The sequence below is a fragment of the Sinocyclocheilus grahami genome, unplaced genomic scaffold (assembly GCF_001515645.1).
Source record: "Sinocyclocheilus grahami isolate Dianchi unplaced genomic scaffold, SAMN03320097.WGS_v1.1 scaffold234.1, whole genome shotgun sequence".
Classification (NCBI taxonomy): Eukaryota; Metazoa; Chordata; class Actinopteri; order Cypriniformes; family Cyprinidae; genus Sinocyclocheilus; species Sinocyclocheilus grahami.
The window spans coordinates 1,170,097-1,192,378 of record NW_015505413.1 but is presented as its reverse complement, the minus strand read 5'-3'; the positions used below and the strand labels follow the sequence as shown (position 1 = coordinate 1,192,378).

At 34.6% G+C, this 22,282-nt stretch overlaps 1 protein-coding gene across 2 annotated transcripts in view; it reads left to right on the top strand.

Annotated features, from left to right (window-relative positions):
* The window catches only part of mertka (c-mer proto-oncogene tyrosine kinase a), a 47,238-nt gene extending 26,491 nt beyond the window's left edge, over positions 1-20,747 (top strand). For both annotated transcript variants that reach the window (XM_016288794.1, XM_016288793.1), the window contains exons 6-19: positions 1,453-1,568; positions 1,885-2,065; positions 5,295-5,440; positions 10,334-10,469; positions 11,942-12,083; positions 14,070-14,158; positions 14,249-14,344; positions 14,428-14,508; positions 15,974-16,066; positions 16,658-16,776; positions 17,610-17,719; positions 18,094-18,253; positions 18,664-18,800; positions 20,084-20,747. In XM_016288794.1, the coding sequence (XP_016144280.1) occupies positions 1,453-1,568; positions 1,885-2,065; positions 5,295-5,440; positions 10,334-10,469; positions 11,942-12,083; positions 14,070-14,158; positions 14,249-14,344; positions 14,428-14,508; positions 15,974-16,066; positions 16,658-16,776; positions 17,610-17,719; positions 18,094-18,253; positions 18,664-18,800; positions 20,084-20,516 (2,039 nt within the window). In that variant the 3' untranslated portion in view covers positions 20,517-20,747. The remainder of the gene's footprint in view (positions 1-1,452; positions 1,569-1,884; positions 2,066-5,294; positions 5,441-10,333; positions 10,470-11,941; positions 12,084-14,069; positions 14,159-14,248; positions 14,345-14,427; positions 14,509-15,973; positions 16,067-16,657; positions 16,777-17,609; positions 17,720-18,093; positions 18,254-18,663; positions 18,801-20,083) is intronic.
* The last annotated feature ends 1,535 nt before the right edge of the window (positions 20,748-22,282 follow it).

Below are 22,282 nucleotides of genomic sequence, written 5' to 3'. Positions count from 1 at the left end.
CAAATCAGGCTATTCTGAGATTCCTATCATAATGACGTAGTTCTGCGCAGGCCCCTCCCACAATAGTTGATTGACAAGGCCGTCTTACCTTAGACCCGCCCTGAGTGAGCTGTCATCAGTCCGCCATTGTGTCGACTCCGGTGCAGGGGAAGACGAGAATGTCTCAGATTAAAGCGATTGAGGTGTTTTGTTGTTGGATGTAATAATGAACATAGCAGTCGTCATTTACTCCCAACATCTTAGCAGCTGAAGACGCAGAGGATTAACGTTACTTTCGTTTTGAAGGGAATGCGCCGATCCCCGATCTGCCTAAATATGTTCACGCGAATCATTCGTGATCGAGCTTCATCTACACAAGAAGTGAGTATCCGTTTTTTTATAAATCTTTGCAAATCACCTTTCCTAATATGTGCTAGTTAGCAAGTTTCGCGGCTAAAGTAAACAGCATCATGAGAACGGCTCGTCACCCCACAGAAGAGAGGGGTGGGGTGAGCAGAGCTCATTAGCATTTAAAGCAACATGGACTAGAACGACGTGCTGAAAACAGCTCATTTTGACAAGGTAAAAAGGGTGTTTTTTAAGTCAAGTCAAGTCACCTTTATTTATATAGCGCTTTTAACAATACAGATTGTGACAAAGCAACTGAACAGCATTTAGGCTCCACACTTTTTCCTTCCACTTTTACACTACCATTGAGAAATTTTAACCAAAGTATGTTATAGGCATCCGATGACCCCTTTAATACTGTATAAAGCGTATAAAAATACACTTCTGAATTTGACATAAAAGATAACATACTTTCAATAAAGTTAGAAAAAATGCCATTACAAAGTTGAAAAAATGCCCCTGTAAATCACTTTAAGGAGTCCAATGTTACTTCTTAATGGAAAGGCTCATTTTTGTTATTGATCAGAAGGTGCTCCTGAATTTTTTGACTGTACTCCTAATTATTATAATTTTTTTTTAATTAGCAGCACACGTGCTCCTAAAAATAAAAGTAAGCGCAGAGCCCTGTTTAGTGAGTGTGGTGGTGCTTATAGGGTGTTGCTCTGGGACGGGTGAGTATGAGGCTTGGAGGGAAAAATCACAGTATACTCACTACAATAAACCAGACTACACCACTGCGCCATGTGTACCTTCCCTGTGTCAGGCTGGTCTTACAACCCACCAGGATGTGTTTAATTTTAGATTTGTAAATGTAATTTATTTTATTTTTATTTTCATTTTCATTTTAGTTGTAGTATTTTTAGTTCTTAAACTTATTTTATTTCTGTTAGTTGCCAAGACAACTTTTCTCATTTTCATTTAAGATTTTTACGTCTACGTTCTTCATATTTATATTTTATTTCAATTAAAAAAAAAAAAGTTTTAGTTAAAAATAAGAGCACTGTTCGATAATTTTTTTCTAAAGCCTCATGGAATTAAATTCAAATCCTTGTTTTTTTTTTTCAGAGCTTCCTGACAAAGTGTCAAAGGTCACAGTAGTAAAACGTGAGGCCAACAAACTCCTCATAAGCTGGACACCGGGACACGACGGCTTCTCTCCTCTCAGCACATGCTACATCACGGTAAGAAGGACTAAAGAAAGAACATTACTTGTACAAGGCCACTGCATTGTGATGAAGCCCCTCAGGAACATAATGTTCAGTTCAGGATCTTGTTGTTTGGTGCTCAAATTTTAAACTCAAATTTTCACCTTTAAAGAAATGGTTATGACTCAGGTTTCTCCCTCAATATAAGATTTTACACCCATTTTAACGTCCGCCACATGGTAATGTAACAGCACACTTTCCAAACTAGAAGAAACACTGCTAAAATCTTTGATTGAATGATGACTGTCATTTCTGTAACAAATAATAAATGGTTATCCTTCATCTGTTTCAGGTGCGAGAGCTCTTGGAGCCAGGAAGCCCCACTGCCGCACACCCCACACACGTGCCTCCGTTCCAGTATGAAATCAGCAACCTCAAGGCCATGACCTGGTACAACATGAGTGTGTCCTGCACCAATGAGATCGGCCCGTCACCACCCAGCGCCTGGGTCCAGAGCAACACCACAGAGGGCGGTGAGTCGTTCACATTCCTGGAGCAACTTCCTGCATTTTTGCAAATAAAACTACCATTCAAAAGGTCTAAATATTTTGGAAATGGATTTTTTATGCTCACCAAGGCTGCATTTATTTGATCAAAAATGCAGTAAAATCAGTAATATTGTGAAATATTATTACAGTTTCAGATAACTTTTTGTTATTGTAATATATTGTGATATGTAATTTATTCCTGTGATGAAAAGCTGAATTTTCAGCAGTGTCACATTATCTTCCGTGGTCATTCTAATGTTCTGATTTGGAAACAGGAAACATTTCTGTTTATCAATGTTAAAAAAAGTAAAGAGCTGTTAAAAATCGCTTATGTTAACTCTACAAACTTGAAATGGAAGATGCAGTTGAGTGCATAAGAGTTTATATGAGAAGGACCATTTTGCTAATAATAGAAACTAGAAGACAATTACTGTAGTCTGTAATTATGTCTTTCACATCCAAGAGATTTTCGAATGCCAAATGGGAATGGGAGTGACCTGATTGTTAGAAATGCTTTTCCTATGGGGTGTGTCCGTGAAGGATTTCCTCTGTATTCCTAAAAGAACTGTTTTCAGTCACCGATAAGCATTATGGTTTATGTCATACCATACTTATAATTTAATACAATCTGAAATTGAGTTACTACTTAAAAAACATTACCAACATAGGTTTAATTTAGTTATTATTCTTTACTTATTATTTTATTTATTTATTATTTTATATTATTTTTTGTTTGTTTGTTTGTTTCTAGTTTGTTACCATTTTAGTGTTTCATCTTAAAATTATTTCAGTTAGTTGCCAAGGAAACACTTCTAATTGTCATTTAGTTTAAGTGTTTCATCTACTATTTATACTTTATTTCATCTTTTTAATTCAATCAACAAAAATGTTATAAAAAGTCATATTTCTCGTAATGGCTTTTTCTTTGGGATTTTTGCCTAGGAACCATTATTTCTTATTATATTATTTTATTATTTTATTTTATGAAGGTCCTTTTATGCCTTCATATTCTATTCTATTCTTTTCTTCATATTCTATTCTTTTTAGTAGTCCTTTGGTCCATATTTTGCATGCTGCTCAAGAGATGATTTATCTGGAATGAAATCATGTAATCATGGCCGTAGCCAGCTATGAGGTCCGGACCTCGGTAAATTTGTTCAAAAATGAAATTTGTTCTCTGAATGACTAATTTGCTGTTCAAAACTCCTCATATGAGTGTCTGCATGTATAATTCAGTTAAACAGTTTGCGATAATGTTTAGTGTCCGTGGTATGAAAATGATTGCTGCGAGACGCTTGCGGAGTGAATGAGGCTCGAGAGAGTTGCGAGTGATTTGCGTGTTGCCACACTGTAAAAAATGGACATGAGTTTAACGGTAAATTACTGTAAAAATGCTACAGTAAAACCCTGTTAAATGGTTAACGGTAAATTTCCCTACTATATACGGTGAAAAACTGTATTGGACATTACATGTATTGGACATTAATTTTATGGTAGTATACCGTTTTTGGAAGTGAAAAAGACCTTATAATTTACAGTGAATAACCGTAAATTGACATTCCCAGAATTCCCTGCGTTACATTTCAAATTTGATGTTTTTTTTTGTTGTTGTTGTTGAAATAACTATGTTTCTTCTTAGTTTTTTCTTATCAGTTTTGTATATTAGGGTTGTGTGTTACACCTAATGTTGTTAAATGAATGTTTATTGCATCATTTCAGTTTCATGTGTGTCACCATTATGGTGTTTAGTGTTTGTGTGAATGACACTGTGCACCTTCTATATATGATATTATTTAAAAGCTGCTTGTGATAGGCTTTGGTTCATCATGTGACTTTCTCATCACCTCCTGCACCACAAAACAAATTTCAGTACTTTAATAGGTTGGTAACATTAACATTATAACAGTTAATGAAATTACGGTATTTAACTGTAAATTTAAGTTAAAACCTCAAATGTTGCTACCGTATTTTTTACGCTAAAATTCCGGCAACCACAGCTGCCGTTTTTTTTACCGTAAATTTTACGGAATTCTTTTTACAGTGCAGATACAACTATTATAAGCATTTTTGGACTTGTCTTTTCTACTTAATTTAACACTTTACAAAGATAATAAAGAGGGAATTCGCAGTTTAGGGTTAGCAATGTCTTTATCTTATCTTATTAAAAAAAGATTTGAACTAATTTCGATTTTTTTTATTTTTATTTTTTTCGGTTTTGGTTTTGTTTTCATAACAATATCTGGAAACACTATCGCCGGCACTGAAACTGACAGTAATTAAAACAAAAAAACGGTCAGGTAATTGCTGGCAGGTTACCACATATGGTAAGGCAAACGCAAAAAACATATTATCTGTCAGAAACGTTGTCAATGCTATCAAAAACAGTAGCATTTAACACTAGTACACAGATCTAGAACAAGTAGGTTACAGAATTAAATAAAAGATAAAGAAGTCTATGCTGTTTCATTCAGTATAGTAGTTACATTTTCACAATCATGCTACGTGATTACGTGACGTGACATGTGGCCAAGTATGGTGACCCATACTCGGAATTAGTGCTCTGCATTTACCCATCCAAAGTGCACACACACAGCAGTGAACACACACACGGAGCAGTGGGCAGCCATTTATGCTGCGGCGCCCAGGGAGCAGTTGGGGGTTCGGTGCCTTGCTCAAGGGCACCTCAGTCGTGGTATTGAAGGTGGAAGAGAGCGCTGTACATTCACTCCCCCACCTACAATGTCAGAAACGTTGTCAATGCTATCAAAAACAGTAGCATTTAACACTAGTACACAGATCTAGAACAAGTAGGTTACAGAATTAAATAAAAGATAAAGAAGTCTATGCTGTTTCATTCAGTATAGTAGTTACATTTTCACAATCATGCTAAAACATTCATAAGAGCACTAGACAAAGTTATCATCTACATAGCAGTGGTTATTAATGAAAACTATAACAGTATAGTTGCATGAATAATAAACAACTGATAAAATTATCCAAATTTGATGCAATAAATATGGTATAATAGACAAAAACATCTTTCACAAACATTTACATGTCGTGTCTCTTTGAAAGTGTTTAGTGTATATAATGAGTTGTATTTGTAGGGGTTATTATAGCACAGTTCTTAACCCCACCCCAGACCTCACTCATTTTCAAACCCTGGTTACGGCCATGGATGTAATTAATTCCAAATTTGTTCCAAATTTTACAGTTCCATCAGAAGCTCCCCAAAACTTGACTGTTCACGTGAACAATTCCATGTTGATGATCCGATGGGAAGCTCCGCCCCCTGATAAGTTGAATGGAATCTTGCAAGGATATGATGTCACTATTACACACGGAACAAATACAAATAAGGTTAGTAATTGGTTTGCCAATTGTGTTTTGTGTACTAACAAAATTGACTTTACTAAACATCAATCACTGAGAAACAAAATCATGTCTGTTTTTGTTTAGAAATCAGCTGAAAATCCTTAGAATCTCACTGTTGTCACAGCTTGTATGTAGCGTTTACAAGAAATTCACTAAATTTGTTAAATATTTTAAGATACTTTAAAAGAATCTATTTGATATCAACATGAATTTAAGGAACATATAAAAGGAAAAGAGAGTATATGTTGGATTCTGTAACTGGTCACTGCTTCTTTGTCCATAAAACGAAGTAAGCTAAACCTAAAAAAAAAACTGTATAGAAAAATCAACAAAATAACTTAAATTTGAACTCAAATTAAAATGAAAACAGAAAATATACAAATAAAATTAATTCCAAATATTAACTAAAACTATAATAACAGTGAAACTAAAATTACAACTTTAGTAAACATCTTTACATCTGTTCTGTCTGATGGAAAATAATTTAAGAGCCTTGTGGCTCTCAAAATAAGAGCAAAACCCCCTAAACAGACTTTATAGTATCTAGATATACTGTATGTAACCATTTATTTTTATTGCATAGTTCATCAACGTCTCCCAGGTCGCTCAGAGCAGTGTTTCGCTCAGTATTGCTCAACAGACATGGTTCTTCATTGGATCTGAGATCACAACAAGTCACTTTCACCAGCTGTGAGGAAATTAGCTAGAGAATTTACAATAAAACCGCTGTTCTTGTTTCTAAGATGAAAGCGACAGTCTGAGATCATTCATTTTTACAGTTTCCTCCGGCATGCCAGCCTGCTTGAGTTCAGCTGCATTAATGAAAGCCCCTGAAGCAAATGTCTTCATTATGATATTATGCTTTTATCTTTGCAGATCGGTTTGCTGTGTTTGTTAAAGCAATAATTTACCCAAAAATGAAAATTCGCTTAAAATGTACTCGCCCCTTTATGCCATCTAAGATGTAGGTGAGTTTGTTTCTTCATCAGATTTGGAGAAATGCAGCATTCCATCACTTGCTCACCAATGGATGCTCTGCAGTGAATGGGTGCCGTCAGAATGAGAGTCCAAACAGCTGATAAAAACATCACAGTAATCCAGAAGTGATCCACACCACTCCAGTCCAGCAATTAACATCTTCTGACGCAAAAAGCTGCGTGTTTGTTATAAACAAATCATTATCTTTAAACCGTTGCTTCCGGCTAAAATGAGTTCTGTTTCCATAATATTGCTTATGGTTCTAACCAAATATGTGCGTGGATTTTGATGCAAGACGATAACAGGAGATCGACTTTTTTCACTGGAGGAAGCGTTATAATGGATTATGGACTCGTATTTTACCTAGAAGTGACGGTTTGCAGTTAAAACGTCTAAACGGTGGATGTGTTTCTTACAAACATGCAGATTTTAGCTTCACCATACAGTACATTAATTGATGGTCTGGAGTGGTGTGGATTATTGTGATGTTTTTATCAGCTGTTTAGACTCTCATTCTGACGGCACCCATTCACTGCAGAGTGCAAATGATGGAATGCTACATTTCTCCAAATCTGATGAAGAAACAAACTCATTTACATCTTGGATGGCCTGAGAGTGATGTATGTTTTCAGCAAATGCTCATTTTTGGGTGAACTATTTGTGTAAAGGAGAAGTATGTCATTTCTGCACCACAAGTGCAATTGGAAAAATAATGACTATATATATCTATATTTACCCCAGATTGGGTTGTTTGGGCAACTAGAATAGAAAGTTTTCAAGGTCAGGTGTGTAACAACATGTTGAAAAAAGCTGCACTGCTCTGTTTATTACACAGAACATGTGCTTCTAGCCACCTCTCAGTGCCCTGTGTGGCTAGTGACTAATCATATGGGAGGGGTTTTGTTAAAGCATGGCATTTTAGACAATGTGTACTTCCTGTTTCTGTCCTGGTAGCAGGAAACCGGCAGTGTGTGGAGAAGTTATTTGTTATTGTCCGTCTGTCATGACTCACCACTGAATGACCTGGGATTCATGACGACGCATCAATGTCTGCGATTAACAATCTGCCGTGACTGACCTGTGTGATCTCACACTGTGAACACAACAGTAACTGTAAATGAGTGTCATGCATTCACACACACAGCTGCTCTCAGAACCACACCTGTTGCTTTCCCTCAACAAAATCACCAATTAGTTCGTCAAGTAACATCTGCTCATGGAATAGTGAATGATTTTGACCTACATTTATGTTTGGGTTTTTGGCTAACATTTTATCACAGAAACTTACAAGAATATACACATAAAAGTCGGCTAGTTTTAATCTCATAAAATTTTTCAAGAGCATGTTATTTTAGTATTATTTTAGTATCATTTTTTATACTATTATAGTTTTGTTAATATTTTGAATTAGCTTTTATTTTATTTTTCATTTTTTTTGGTGCTTTTGTCAGTTTTCTTTCTTTCTTTTTTTAAATATTACTTTTTAGGTTCTTTTTTTATTTTATTTCAGTTATAGTGTTAGTTTTATTTGTTTCCAGCTAGCAATTTTAGTGCTTCAATGAAACATGTTTCAGTTAGTGGCCAAGGAACATTTCAAATTTTTGTTTAGTTTAATTATTTAATAATTATATTATTCTTTATTTTAATTAACAAAAATGTTTTCAGCTATTTTTAGTTATCAATAATAATAACACTGGTGCAGGGTCATTTTTCACCCCAAAATAAAAATAAATGTACATTTTTTATTTTGATTTGTTTTGTTTTGTTTGATATTTTATTTTTTATTTTGTTTTGCACAAGGCAGTTCTAATCCACTTCCTGGAATAGTTCAGTTATGCTGAATTAAATAAAGTCGTTTAGTTTAATTTTGTTTGTTTAGTTTAATTGTTTTGGTTTAGGTTTTCGTCTAAGAATTATATTATATTCTTCGCACCTTCATTTTAATTAACAAAAATGTTTATAATAGCTTTTTTTATTTAACAATAATAATAATGATAACTCTGGTACAAGGTCATTTTTCACCCCAAAATAAAAATAATTTTTTGTTTTGTTTTTGTGTTGTTTTGCACATGGCAATTCTAATCCAGTTCCTGGAATAGTTCAGTTATGCTGATTTAAATAACTAAGTCATTGTATTAAGGGTACATTTACATTAAAGGTAGCTGAGAATGTATTTTGGTTTAGGCCCTAAACCCTTGAAGAAGTCCAAATAAATATTTATTCATTAAGTGCACTGCAGATCCACTGCAGATGATTGAGACAGTAATGCACTGCAGGAAGTGATCAGGTTTATTTTCACTAAATGAGTGTGTTTTAGTCAATCGATTTCTTGGCGAGTTTGAAAAGCATGTTGTTTTAGGCTGGTTTTAAATATAACTGCTGAGTTTGCTTTTCTCACAGTAATCCGGGGTTCCTTCAACAAATGGAGGGCAAGGATTGAAAAACTTAAGGACCTGTAAAAAACAGGAAGCCATTATGTGAGCAAGACGACCTTTAACCTTAATCTATTGTGTTGCTTCTCATGCATGGCCAACAGTAATGTGCATAAATTAAGGTAATCTTTAAAAAGTTCATCCCGAGACAGCTGGAGGACATTCAGGTTTATGATTTAAGGAAGGATTGACTAGAAAAACAAATTTAATTGCAATGAAAATCTCTGAGCAGAGGCATAGCAGACATTTACATGCGGTCACACGCACCCTAAATAACCCTAAACCACACCGTGTGGACTTCTCAGGGCCCCTAGAACAACTCACTTCTTGTTTTTGGAGAAGTACAGATGCAGTTTTTCATTCGTGGATGTAAAAGCGACAGCATGTTGAAGACTCAATGACTTGTGTAAGTGTCAGCATGTCTGAGAGATTTTGGGAACAGGAGTGACAGTGACTGGCAGCTTTACGCAACCAGCAGCATGGATGTGTCACATGCATCTCTTTGTGTGTGTGTGTGTGTGTGTGTGTGTGTGTGTGTTAAACTTCCTGCATCCTGCAAGCACATGGCTCACCAAAAACAGCTTCTCTTTTTTTCATCCAGCCTTTAAGTTTTGTTTTTACACTGTTTTTGGTGTGATTTCACACAAAAGGGTTTCTTACCTGTAATACTAAACTGTATTTCCTTAATACGACTTTTTTTTGGAGTGTAATATTGTAAAATCTTGAATTGAAAGAGGAAGAATGACTTGATACTATATTTGAGTGGCCTATAGCATATGAAAATGCTGCTGTGATGTTTAACTCATGGTGCTATGTAACTAGTTTAACCCTGTAAAGCCTGACATAATATTCAGAAAAATCTCATTTTTTGAAATAAAATGGTTAACCTTTAAACAAAATATAGCAGAAATGAAACAAAAGTTCATATTTGGTGCATCAAGCTTTTATGGCTCATATAATACGATATAGTGAGAATATGGAGCTTGAGAAGGAAAAAGCACATCAGTTTTATTCAGAGGCCCATACTGAGTATGCAGTTTGGTGCAGATTCTGATAGCTTGTAATGTAAATCTATGAGGTCTTTATAACAGTATAGCAGATACTTACATAAAATGCATATAAATACCAGTTGTCAATCTATATCTCCCAATAATATCTTAGTAAGAATATATTCAAATGCTCAGTTTTATAATCAAAACATATAAGGCAATGATGATTGCGAGATGAACAAATAAACGTTCCTCAAAAGCCTGATGATCATATCTGATGCTCACATTTCAGCATGATTTTTCAAAAAATATAAATTGTGAATCAAAAATATAAAGTAAATTTAGTTGCTTCAGTCTGAATAGCAAACTAGTATAAGCCAGCTTGAAGCAGCATGGAGATTCACGCCAGTCTGTGCTAGACTTTTGACCATACAATGATTAAAAATATTGTGAAGTCTGTGTGGAAATGTGTGTTTTAGATTCACAGCATCACCACAGAGACCACGGTGACGCTGCAGGTGTTCAACACCACATACAGTGTGGAGGTGGTGGCCTGCACTCAGAGCGGCTGTGGGACCAAAACATCTAGCTACAGTCTCTTTGTACTAGATGCTGGTGAGTAGATGCAAGAAACCCTTAAGTATTAGAATGATGTAACAAAATATTGCAATGCAGTGAAACTGAACGAATGAATAAATCCACAGTGGACATCAGTTACCTGGGACAATAGTCAATTATACAGAAAATGATCAAGAAATACATACAATAAATACAAATATTTAATCTTTCTATTTAATTTAAATTTTTTGAATATTTATTTTTAATTGAATTGTTTGTTTTAGATTTTATTTCATATTTTTTTAATAATTTCTTAATCATTTTCTGTATAATTGACTATTGTCCCAGGTAACTGATGGTGAATGAATCCACTGTGGATTAATTTTTTTGTTTGTTATTATTTAATTAATATTTTATGTTCATTTTTCATATTCATTTTTTTTCATTTAATTCATATTCATTTATATTTATATATTTTATATCATTGATATTATTGTACATTAGTTTATGTAATAATTTTGTAGTATTATAATTTTATTTTAATTAAATTTAAAAAAAATTTTTTTTTTTTATTAATTTGACTATTGTCCCAGGTAACTGATATGTGAGGTGGATTTATTTATTTGTTTGTTTAATATATTATTTATATTTTATATCATTTATATTTATAGATTTGTATATAATGTATATTATATTAAATGTATTATAATTTTATATAATTATTTAAATGTTATTTTCATTCCATTTTTATTATGTTATTTTTATTTATTTATTTATTATTACTTAAGAAGGTCCTTTAAATGCATTCATATTTTTACCAAGTCTAGACAAAAAAAAAAAAAACAGCTTTCCTGCAATTACCATCTTAACAGTCTAGCCCATGGCACTAATGCAGTTCCTGGAATCAGTTTTAATGAAATATATTTTTGATACTCAACAACACTGCAGGAAACCGTCTCGGGTTACTTATGTAACCATGGTTCCCTGAGTAGGGAACGAGACACTGCGTCCTCTAGGGGTCGCTATGGGGATTCTGCTTTACTCAGGAAGGCATCCTGCTGAACTCGTCTTGATTTGCAAATGAATTGCAGTGCATACGTGCATAGATTCCCCTAAGAAACGTTTCCAGTTGATTATAACGTTTAAAAGCCTCTTTAAATATGCAGTCAATTAAATACAAATAGTCTTGTAACAGTCAGGAGGGATTTTTGTTTGGGAAACAACCAAACGCTTATGCAGTTAAACAGCTGAAGTTAAATCACTCTTGTGTGATATCATTATTTTGGACCAAAAGAGGGTCATGAACAAAGGACACATGAGTTACCAGATGAAAACCTCAAGCTGCTGAACTGAGCTTTGGGATAAAAAGCTATTAGTGAGATTCAACAGGAGTATGCAACATAGAGGATAATAATACATTGGCCAATACATTTTAGAGGTTTAGTATTATGCTGACCTTAGTTAAAATACATATACCAGCCTATTTGTTAATGCAGTTGTTTATTATTGCGTGTGTGTTTTGCTTTCAGAATCGCCCGAGTCTCCATCCTCGACTCCGATTCCTAGTCGTCCCGACTCCGCGTACATCGTTCTTGGAGTTGTTTGCAGTTTCTGTCTGTTGATGATAGTGATGTTCGTGGCCATGTGGTTGCACAATCGCTCTTACTTGCAGTAAGTTGTTTGTCATTTCTTTTTTTCTTAGTCAACATGAAATCAAAATGGTTTATTTGACCAGTTTCTGGTCTTATTGTGCATGATTCATCAAAAAATAACAAGTAATAAATAAATAGTATATATTAAATAGTATAAAATTATGTGTGTGTATATATATATATATATATATATATATATATATATATATATATATATATATAAATAGATAGATTGATAGATATCATTTTTATAAACATTATTTAATTTTTTAATGATTAAAATAATATGATATAAAGAAATATTTTATATAAATACAATTGAAATAATATAACATTTAATTTAACATATATATATGCACACATAATAATATAATATAGATTATATAACATATAAATTACATAAATTAACCAAATAAATCCATTTAATCCATGAAATAAATAAAATAATACATAAAACATTTAAATTAAAATACTTAATAAATTAAAATAATCCAAACAAATCCTGGTTAATAAAATCAAGTCCTGTCTTTTTTCCCCGTTTCTTTAGGTTGCAAATGCACTTTCATTTAATTACCGTCTTGGGTGTCTGTGTGAATTTCTTTCTTGTTATTCTGTTTTTCTGAGGTGTTATGAAAGGCATTTTGCAGTCCAAGCACTTCATTGTATCACTCGAGATTTAATTGCTGTAATTGTTGTTAAATCTCACTGTGCTGTGTGGTTTTCAGACGTCTTTTCATTCCAAGGCCAAATCTGAAAAACAAGGGCTATTTTAGAGACCGGAGCATGTTCATCTTAATGTACTCGGGGCAAGAAATTGAAGGCTTCAGGAAAGAAAAGTAGGGGGAAAGCTGGTTTGTAAAAGCAGCATGGCTTCTTAGTAAAACATAATTATGGAGGACAGAGTTGGCCAAAGCAGCGCTGAGCAAAGAGTTTCAAATTACATCTGGTTGTTTGCAAGTGAGACTAACATCTCCTCCTTCATTCTCTGGAATCTTTTAACAACTTCTGGCTGACTTTAACCATAGTTTGCAATGGGGGTTGTGGTGGTTTTGTGGTTACGTTACTAACCAAATGTTAACTGTTCAAGGTCCTTTAGGCTGCATCTAAAATTGCTGCAAATGTGGCAAAAAATCTATCTAATCTGCATTGAAGACAGACAGGAAAATTAGTGTTCATATGTGGACAAACCAGGGTTAATGAAATGTCTGCTTAGCCATTATCATGACGATGTTTAGTTACAGGCAAACATTCACAAAGTTTGAAATCCTTCAGTTCAGCGCTGCGTTTTAAGAGTCAGTGGATTTCTAGTCATTTTTTTTGTAGTCTGCAGCTTCTCCTTTGCTGAAAAGAGTGGCTTAGACCAGCATGAAGTTTCGTAGTTCTTGCTTTGTTGTTGTTGGTTTTGTGCTGATATAGCTGGTTGATTTACGTCAGTCGACTCGCACGTTTTTTTGTTTTGTTTTTTTTTGTGAAGCTTGTTGCATTGTACTGGTTACACTGCACACCAAAAAAAATCTCATTTAGGGGTTTTGTCTTGGTTGTAAAAATAATCTAAATATTCTTAAATCAAAGATACAAGCAAAATGACACTAGACATTAAGTCTAGACATGAAAAATGTATCAAAAGTAAAAGTTTAAGTTAAAAACAGAAATATTTCTGCCAGTGGGGCAAGAAATATAATCTTAATTCAAAGGGGAAGCAAGTTTATTTTTCTTGCACCAGAATTTATTTATTTATTTAGCTTAAACTTACTTAATTGTATATATTTTATTATATTTATTTATTTCCAGAAAAAAGGCATATCATATGTAATTTTACTTTTCAAGTTAATGGATCTTGATTAAGGAAAGCTTAGAGTTTTGTACTGGAAAAAAAAAACTTATAATACTAAGTAGGAAAATAATTTTGCTGAAAATCACAACATGTTTGTTTTTGTACTGTGTATTGCTGTGTGGTTGTCAGATCTGTCTGTGTATAAATGTATATCACTGGCGCCCCCTACAGGTGTTTGTTTGGACCTGATGATAAACTCACTCCAAGCGTTGAGTACAGACCTCAGAGATCCTACAACCGCTCAGCCATCGAAATCACACGTGCGTCATGCATTATTAGTGCTTTTATCAGTTGCCTGTATCCAGTTTCCAAAATGATAGAATTTATGAAGTATTTCTTCATTCTTTTAGTTGCCAGTCTGGGCATTAGCAGTGAGCTTCAGGCCAAACTCCAGGACGTGATGATCATGAGGAACCTGCTGTCCATCGGTAAAGTCCTCGGAGAAGGTGAGGAGGCAGTCTGGTGTGGATTTGTGTTGTGTTGCAGCTCGTGTCAGATGAACGGAGTGACCTGACTGTCTCTCTTACAGGTGAGTTTGGATCCGTGATGGAGGGGCATCTCAGACAACCTGATGGGACCTCGGAAAAAGTTGCAGTCAAGACCATGAAACGTGAGTTAATTTTTTGGTTTCAAAAATGAAAATGATTTTATTTTCCGTTTAGTAGGTATTTTATTTAAAACGTTTTTTATTACGTTTATTATTATTATTGATATTATTATAAAAAATATTTACATTTTAAGTATTTTAAGTATTATATATTTTAATTTAATTTAAAAAAATGTTTTACATGTAATATTACAATTTAAATATTTAGGTTTCACATTTTATATCAAATTATTTAGAAAAAAAGTATTTTTTTATTTCACATTATTTTAATTATTATTTCTTGTATGTTTTTAAAGCAATAAGCACCAAGAAGCCGTGGTTTACAGTGAATTTACAGTGAGCTCCGCTTCGCGTCGTGCCTAACAACCCTGTTATAAAATTATAAAATAAAATAGCTGTTATAAAATTCACTGTAAACCACGGCTTCACGGGGCTTATTGCTTTTATAAAACGGTTATTCCATATACGTAGTAAGGTTTCACAAAATAAAACGGAGCAAATAAAGTGTAATGATATGAATAAAAATTCTCCATTCTCCAGCGAAACAAGCGCGGCATTTTTAGAATATTGTCTTTGAACTTCCGAATGTGCGGTAGCTCTGTATATTTCTATGGCATCGCTGTCTAAGAGTAATTTAGCTGGTAATTATTTTTGCCTGCTGTAATTCATTACAAATTTTGTTATTACCATATTTGCACCCAGAGATTTTTTTTAGGTTGATTTTCGTTTTTTACTTATGAGAGAATCTTATTAATTTATGTAAAGAAATTCATTTAAATAAATTCATGAAAATTATTTCTCACTATGTGACCCTATTCTCCAGCGAAACAAGCGCAGCATTTTTAGAATATTGTCTTTGAACTTCCGAATGTGCGGTAGCTCTGTATATTTCTATGGCATCGCTGTCTAAGAGTAATTTAGCTGGTAACGTGGATTTATGTATTGTAGCGTTAACGGACGTTATTGTGAGCATTGTAATGTTTAAAGCAAATGTCAGTAGACCAGTAAGATTTTAAAACGAGCGGTTCATTTATAAATCCGTGAGTGGAAATACAACCGGAAGACAGAAGACAACAAACACAGCGCTAAAAAGGGGCGGGGCTACATAAAGTCAATATAACCAATTGTGAGTGTTCTTTAAAATCAAATCAACATCTAATACAAAAGTGTGGTAAATTGTAATTCATAAATATTACTGTGCATCTTTCATGACTCAATGGTGGAACGTTTTTTACTCTGGATATTGATAAAAACATTTGTTGCATTCTTTGTTGTGTGTTTTTAGAGCTGATTTCATTTGAATATATTAGCCCCAACACTTGCCTCAAGTAGCATGAACTAATCTGAGAGCTACCTGATCTTTACAAGGGTCTGCAAAGGCACTAAACTTATATCTGTATAACTAGATAGGCCAAAGGAGAATATCATAAAAGAAATGAAATGAATCATTGACTTCTGCCTCTTTCAGTGGATAACTTCTCCCAGAGAGAGATTGAAGAGTTTCTGAATGAAGCTGCTTGCATGAAGGATTTTGACCATCCTAACGTCATCAGGCTGTTGGGTAAGAAACATGCTTGAATGCTCATTATGATCAAACAGAATTAAAACATCTGATATAAATATGAAATAGTGTTCAAATCCATATGTCAAAGCATTTCCATTATTGTGCATCTTTTGTTATAAACTCTGGATATTGATAAAAACACTTGTTGTATTTTTTGTTGTGTGTTTTTAGAGCTGATTTCATTTTAATATATTAGCCCCAACACTTGCCTCAAGTAGCATGAACTAATCTGAGAGCTACCTGATCTTTACAAGGGTCTGCAAAGGCACTAAACTTATATCTGTATAACTAGATAGGCCAAAGGAGAATATCATAAAAGATATGAAATGAATCATTGACTTCTGCCTTTTTCAGTGGATAACTTCTCCCAGAGAGAGATTGAAGAGTTTCTGAATGAAGCTGCTTGCATGAAGGATTTTGACCATCCTAACGTCATCAGGCTGTTGGGTAAGAAACATGTTTGAATGCTCATTATGATCAAACAGAATTAAAACATCTGATATAAATATGAAATAGTGTTCAAATCCATATGTCAAAGCATTTCCATTATTGTGCATCTTTTGTTATAATGTTGTTTTGTTCACGTAGGTGTTTGTTTAGAGGTTGTTTCAGGCCACTTTCCCAAACCGATGGTTGTGCTTCCCTTCATGAAGTATGGAGACCTGCACAGCTTCCTCCTTCTCTCCCGTCTCAGTGAAGACCCTGTGGTAAGATGGCAAAGAAACAACAATGCTGTTTGTCTACAAAATAGTACTATGACGTAGGGCTGCACGATTAATTGAATGCGATTGTCGTGCGCATTTTGATAGTAATGCCGGTTCTGTGATCAGTAGTAAATCATCATCACGTGCTTTCAGATGGAGCAGAATTGACTTCACAGAGCCGTAGTTCACTGACAAGTTACGCAAAAAAATCGCAGACGATTTTATTGCGCGATTCTGAAATCTAAGAAATCGTTCGCGATAATGACAGCTGTTTGCGTAGCTTCTCAGTGAACTACGGCTCTGTGAAGTAAATGCTGCTCCATCTGAAAGCATGTGAAAATACCACATTTAATAACATATTTTTACTCCAAGCTCACTTCATAACGTCAGTCGAGTGTTTGAAATAAATCCTTCTATGAGATGATGTGGCTTCTTACACAGAATAAGGCACGCAACATATTTCATAGTATTTAAGCAGTGATAAAGGCATTGCATTATAAATATACTTTATTTTAATGAAAATTATAATAAGAAGAACTCGGATAAACCGTATATTGCCGTAGTCATGTGTTTATTAGTCATGTTGAATCAATGAAAGCAGTTGAATCTTCTGTTTATTCAGCTGCAGAGATAGGCATTTTCTGGGTTTCTTCTGCGAGGCGTATTTGGAGTTTCAGCGCGAGAGCGCCCTCTGGCCTTCGGATGGAGATTTACTGCTGATCACAGAACCGTGCTTCACTGAAAGATACGCATGACAATCGCAGCTTCTGTTGAATTTCGATTTATCGTGCAGCCCTGCTATGACGGTCTAATAGGATGTTGTGTTGTATTTCCAGTATCTACCTACACAAATGCTCCTGAAGTTCATGATTGACATCGCTCTGGGAATGGAGTATCTCAGCGGCAGAAACTTCCTCCACCGGGACCTGGCAGCACGCAACTGCATGTACGTGTCCTGAACTTACAGTCTCCTATACACTTTTAGTCATGGAAGCACCAAGAAATAAAGATGATATTAAAATCAGAATGATTTCTTTAGGATCATGTGACACTGAAGACTGGAGTAATGATGCTGAAAATGCACAGGAATAAATTACATTTTAAAATATATCCACATAGAAAACGGTTATTATAATTTGCAATAATATTTCACACTATTATCAATTTTATTGTATTTTTAATCAAATAAATGCAGCCTTGGTGAGCAGAAGGGACTTCTTTTTTTAAAAAAACATTAAATGCTTGTATCTTGTAACTGTTTATTTGAACCTTCGAAGTATCTGTGTTTGTTTTAAGCAGTTTACATTTTATTTCATGCAGGTTGCGTGATGATATGAGCGTGTGTGTCGCTGATTTTGGCCTGTCAAAGAAAATCTACAGTGGTGACTATTACAGACAGGGCCGGATAGCCAAGATGCCTGTCAAATGGATCGCTTTGGAAAGCCTCGCTGACAGAGTCTTCACGGTGAAAAGTGATGTGGTAGGAACTGTCATCACTGCCATCTTTGTTGTTCAGTTTTATCCAAATGTTTAAGATGTTTACAGTCTCTTCTGTTTTTCAGTCTCTACAACTGATCAGTTAACTTTGTAGTTCATTCTATTTTACACAAATACTATTATTCAAAAGTTGTTTGTATGTTCAACCAAGGCTGCGTTTATTAATCAAAAATACAGTAAAAACTGTAATATTCTTAAATATTATTATTTCAACTTAAAATAACTGTTTTCTAATTTAATATACTGTAAAATGTAATTTATTTCTGTAATCAAAGCTGAATTTTCAGCATCATTACTCCAGTCTTCAGTGTCACGTGATCTTTCAGAAATCATTCTAATATGCTGATTTGCTGCTTGAGAAGCATTTCCGATTATTATTTTTAATTATTTTAGTGGGCCTTTGGAGTGACCATGTGGGAAATATCCACTCGAGGAATGACCCCGTACCCTGGCGTACAAAACCATGAGATTTACGATTATCTCCTCGAGGGAAACCGGCTGAAACAACCGAGCGACTGTCTGGATGAGTTGTGAGTTTGTTTTAAAACTGTGTGTTGAAAATGACCATGAATGTCCAGCATGTGAATAGCTTATATCCAGTACAAAAAAATTTCAAATCAAAGAAAAAATCCAAAGTGATTTACTTTGTTAAAAATGAAGTACATTACTCTAAAGACAGGAAAAGTTTGACTATTATCAAATATATAATTACTTGCTCCACCAGAAAGATACATTTTATGAAAATAATATTTTATGCAATTTTGCTTCTTAGATAAATGCATCTTGTTTAATGATATTTAGGTAGCTATATATATAAATAAATATATAAATTTAAAATATAAATTTAGTATAGTGTAAATAAATATAAATATAGTTTAGACAAAATTCAAAAAAGATTGCTTGTGTTTTATGTTGAGCATCATATTTGATGCATTAGGCCTTTATGGCTCATACAGTATGATACAGTGAAAATATGGTCAGCTCAGTTTTATTCAGAGGCCTAAACGGAGCAAAAAATACGCAATTTGGTGCCGATGCTGATATTTTATATGATCAAAAAGTGATGAAATTCTGATGTTTGTCATGTAAATCAGTGAGATATTAAAGGGTTAGTTCACCTAAAAATGAAAATTAGGCTGTGTTTTACTCACCCCTGAGGCATTCTAGGTGTATATGACTTTCTTCTTTCAGACGAATCCAGTCAGAGTTATATTAAAAATTGAACTGGTTATTCCAAGCTCTATCATTGCAGTCAGCGGGTGTTGCAGTGCTTCAGTCCAAAAGAAGTGAAATAAAAAGCGCCCATCCATAAAAAAGTGTCTCACACGGCTCCGGGGGGTGAACAAAGACCTCCTGTAGTGAATCAATGCGTTTTTAAGAAAAATAACCATATTTAAAACGTAATAATCAACTTAATCTAGCTTGCGCTCACTGTTGTAAATGGAAGCAGCTCCGGGTGGATGACGTATGAGGTCGGCTTTGCGCATGCGCTGCTCAGAAGTGACGAACGGCAATATCAAAGTTATTATTATGTTTACTTTGATAGCAAAAAGACACATGAACCACAACATGATGGTGGACATTTGTACAATTATACTAAAAGATATTTTACTTGCTAAAAAATTCTCTAAATGATCCATCAGATGACAGAATGCATGCAGTAAATTGTGTGCAACTTTTTTTCAGTAAAGTTTTGAACATGTTGGTAATTTCGAGGCCTTTGCATGTAAAATATGGTACAGTAGGCTTTATAGGGTTAATGTTTTTCAGCACATCTGAATCTCATAACACATCCTGTGCTCTTGTGTTTCAGGTATGACATCATGTTCAGCTGCTGGAGCACTGATCCGGTGGACCGACCCGACTTCACACAGGTTAGGAAGAGGCTGGAGAGTCTGGCTGGGAAGCTTCCCGCGGTTTCCAGCAGAAGAGACATTATCTACATAAACACCAGCTTCCCCGAGGAGGAAGAGGAGTTACCCGACGTGGCGGCCGAGGGCCCTGTGCTCACATCCTCACCCTCCTGCAGTCGCCAAACCATGGACACGTCAGTAGTGACGGCGGACGTTCACGAGAGCACAGACGCAGAGGACGACCGGTACGTTGTCGTCATTTCCTCCGGGGATCATGCAGCAAGAAGCGCAGTAGATACACCACTGTTGAATCATAGACTGGACAGCGAAGAAACGGTCAGGGACGTGACGGCGATGCAGCAAACATCGAGTGACACCACACGTTTGCTCTGATGGGAAGTTGAAATTGACTTTTTTGTGGTATTCAACGGAAGTATATTTTGTCAAAAAACTGAATTAATAATGATTTTATTCAAACAGGTTTTTTGAACACCCATCTGCCATTGTTGGCAACAGTGCCAAACACACACCGTTGGTTGAGCTAGAGGAACAGCTCGCCCAAAAAAAATTTATTTACCCACCCTCAGGCCATTCAAGATGTAGATGAGTTTTGTTCTTCATCAGAACAGATTTGGAGAAGTTCAGTATTCCATCACTTGCTCACCAATGAATGCTCTGCAGTGAATGGGTTCGGTCAGAATGAGAGTCCAAACAGCTGATAAAAACATCACAGTAATCCACACCACTCCAATCCATCATCAACGTCCTAAGAAACGAAAAGCTGCATGTTTGTAAAAAAATAATCCATCATTAAGGCATATTTGTTTAGCTCAGTTTTGGGCTGTTTTAGCTTGTAAACCGTGCTTGATCTATGTGTATTTCTCTCCTGATTCAGAGCAGACAACTTTACTGGAGAAAGCAATATTATGGATTATGGATTCGTATTTTAGCCAGAAGCAATGATTTGAAGTTAAAAACGTCTTTATGGATTTGTTAATGGCAGACAGACATGCCGTTTATGAAATACTTACATTACTTGTGGATTATTGTGATATTTGGACTATAATTCTGACGGCACCCATTCACTGCAGAGGATCCATTGTTGAGCAAATGATATGTTTATTTAATATTATGTAATAACATTTTACAGTATTACTGTTTTAACTGTATTTTGGTCAAATAAATGCAGCCTTGGTGAGCAGAAGAGACATATTTCAAAATAATTTAAAAATCCAAACATTTGAACAGTAGTGTATGCGAATTTCTATGGCAACAATTGTCTGATTTAATGCATCTTGAAAAATTATTTAATGCATTTAAAAAAAACATCTTGTCTGTTTGCCCTCATACAGCATTTCACAGTTGCACAGAAACACGATGGACCCTAAACCCACCTGGTGGGCCCTGTCTGAAAGCTTTACCATGGTGTTGTTTTTGCCTTAATGCATGTTGAAGTACAGACCTTAAAACTGTGATGCTACAAATGTTAGAAAACAAGTCCTGTTTTTTCAGAAGTGATTAAATACGTATATAATGTAATTGTCTTCAGGAGTTGTAAAGTTAAGCTACAGTACATTGTGATTTTAAGCTTTTTTGTGAACTTTATTTTTGCATAGAATCTAATTTGTATATTATAGAAATGCATTTTGTAAATATAAAGGACAAGGCGTTTTTTATATATAGTGTTTTTTACATTTTAACTTGGAAGTTAAACTGACAGAAACGCAGAATCTTTAGAGAAATCTTCAGAAGTGTTTAAACGTGTGAAGTATTTTTATTACTGTACCTTCTGATTGGAGGTACAATGATATCTGCATTAATTTGAGGTTGAGACAATTAATGCCATTATGAACAATATCTTATGAAATACTGCTAACAAAATAAAGTTTGCTTTAAAGTGCTGCTTTAAAGTTGCTTTAAACATTGTCATAAATGTTATATGAAATGATAACTTGGTCTAGTAATACTCTAAATAAGCCATTTGTTCATATTTAATATTAAAAGCTGTTACCCGGAAACGTTCGCTTATGATTTCAGTGTCAATACCAGTTGAAATCTGTCATTTACTGTGAGTTTGGTAAGCAATAATTATCATAATGTAAGTGCAAAGCTTGAAAACGTTTTCATATGCAGACAACATTTCACGTCATTAAAATATG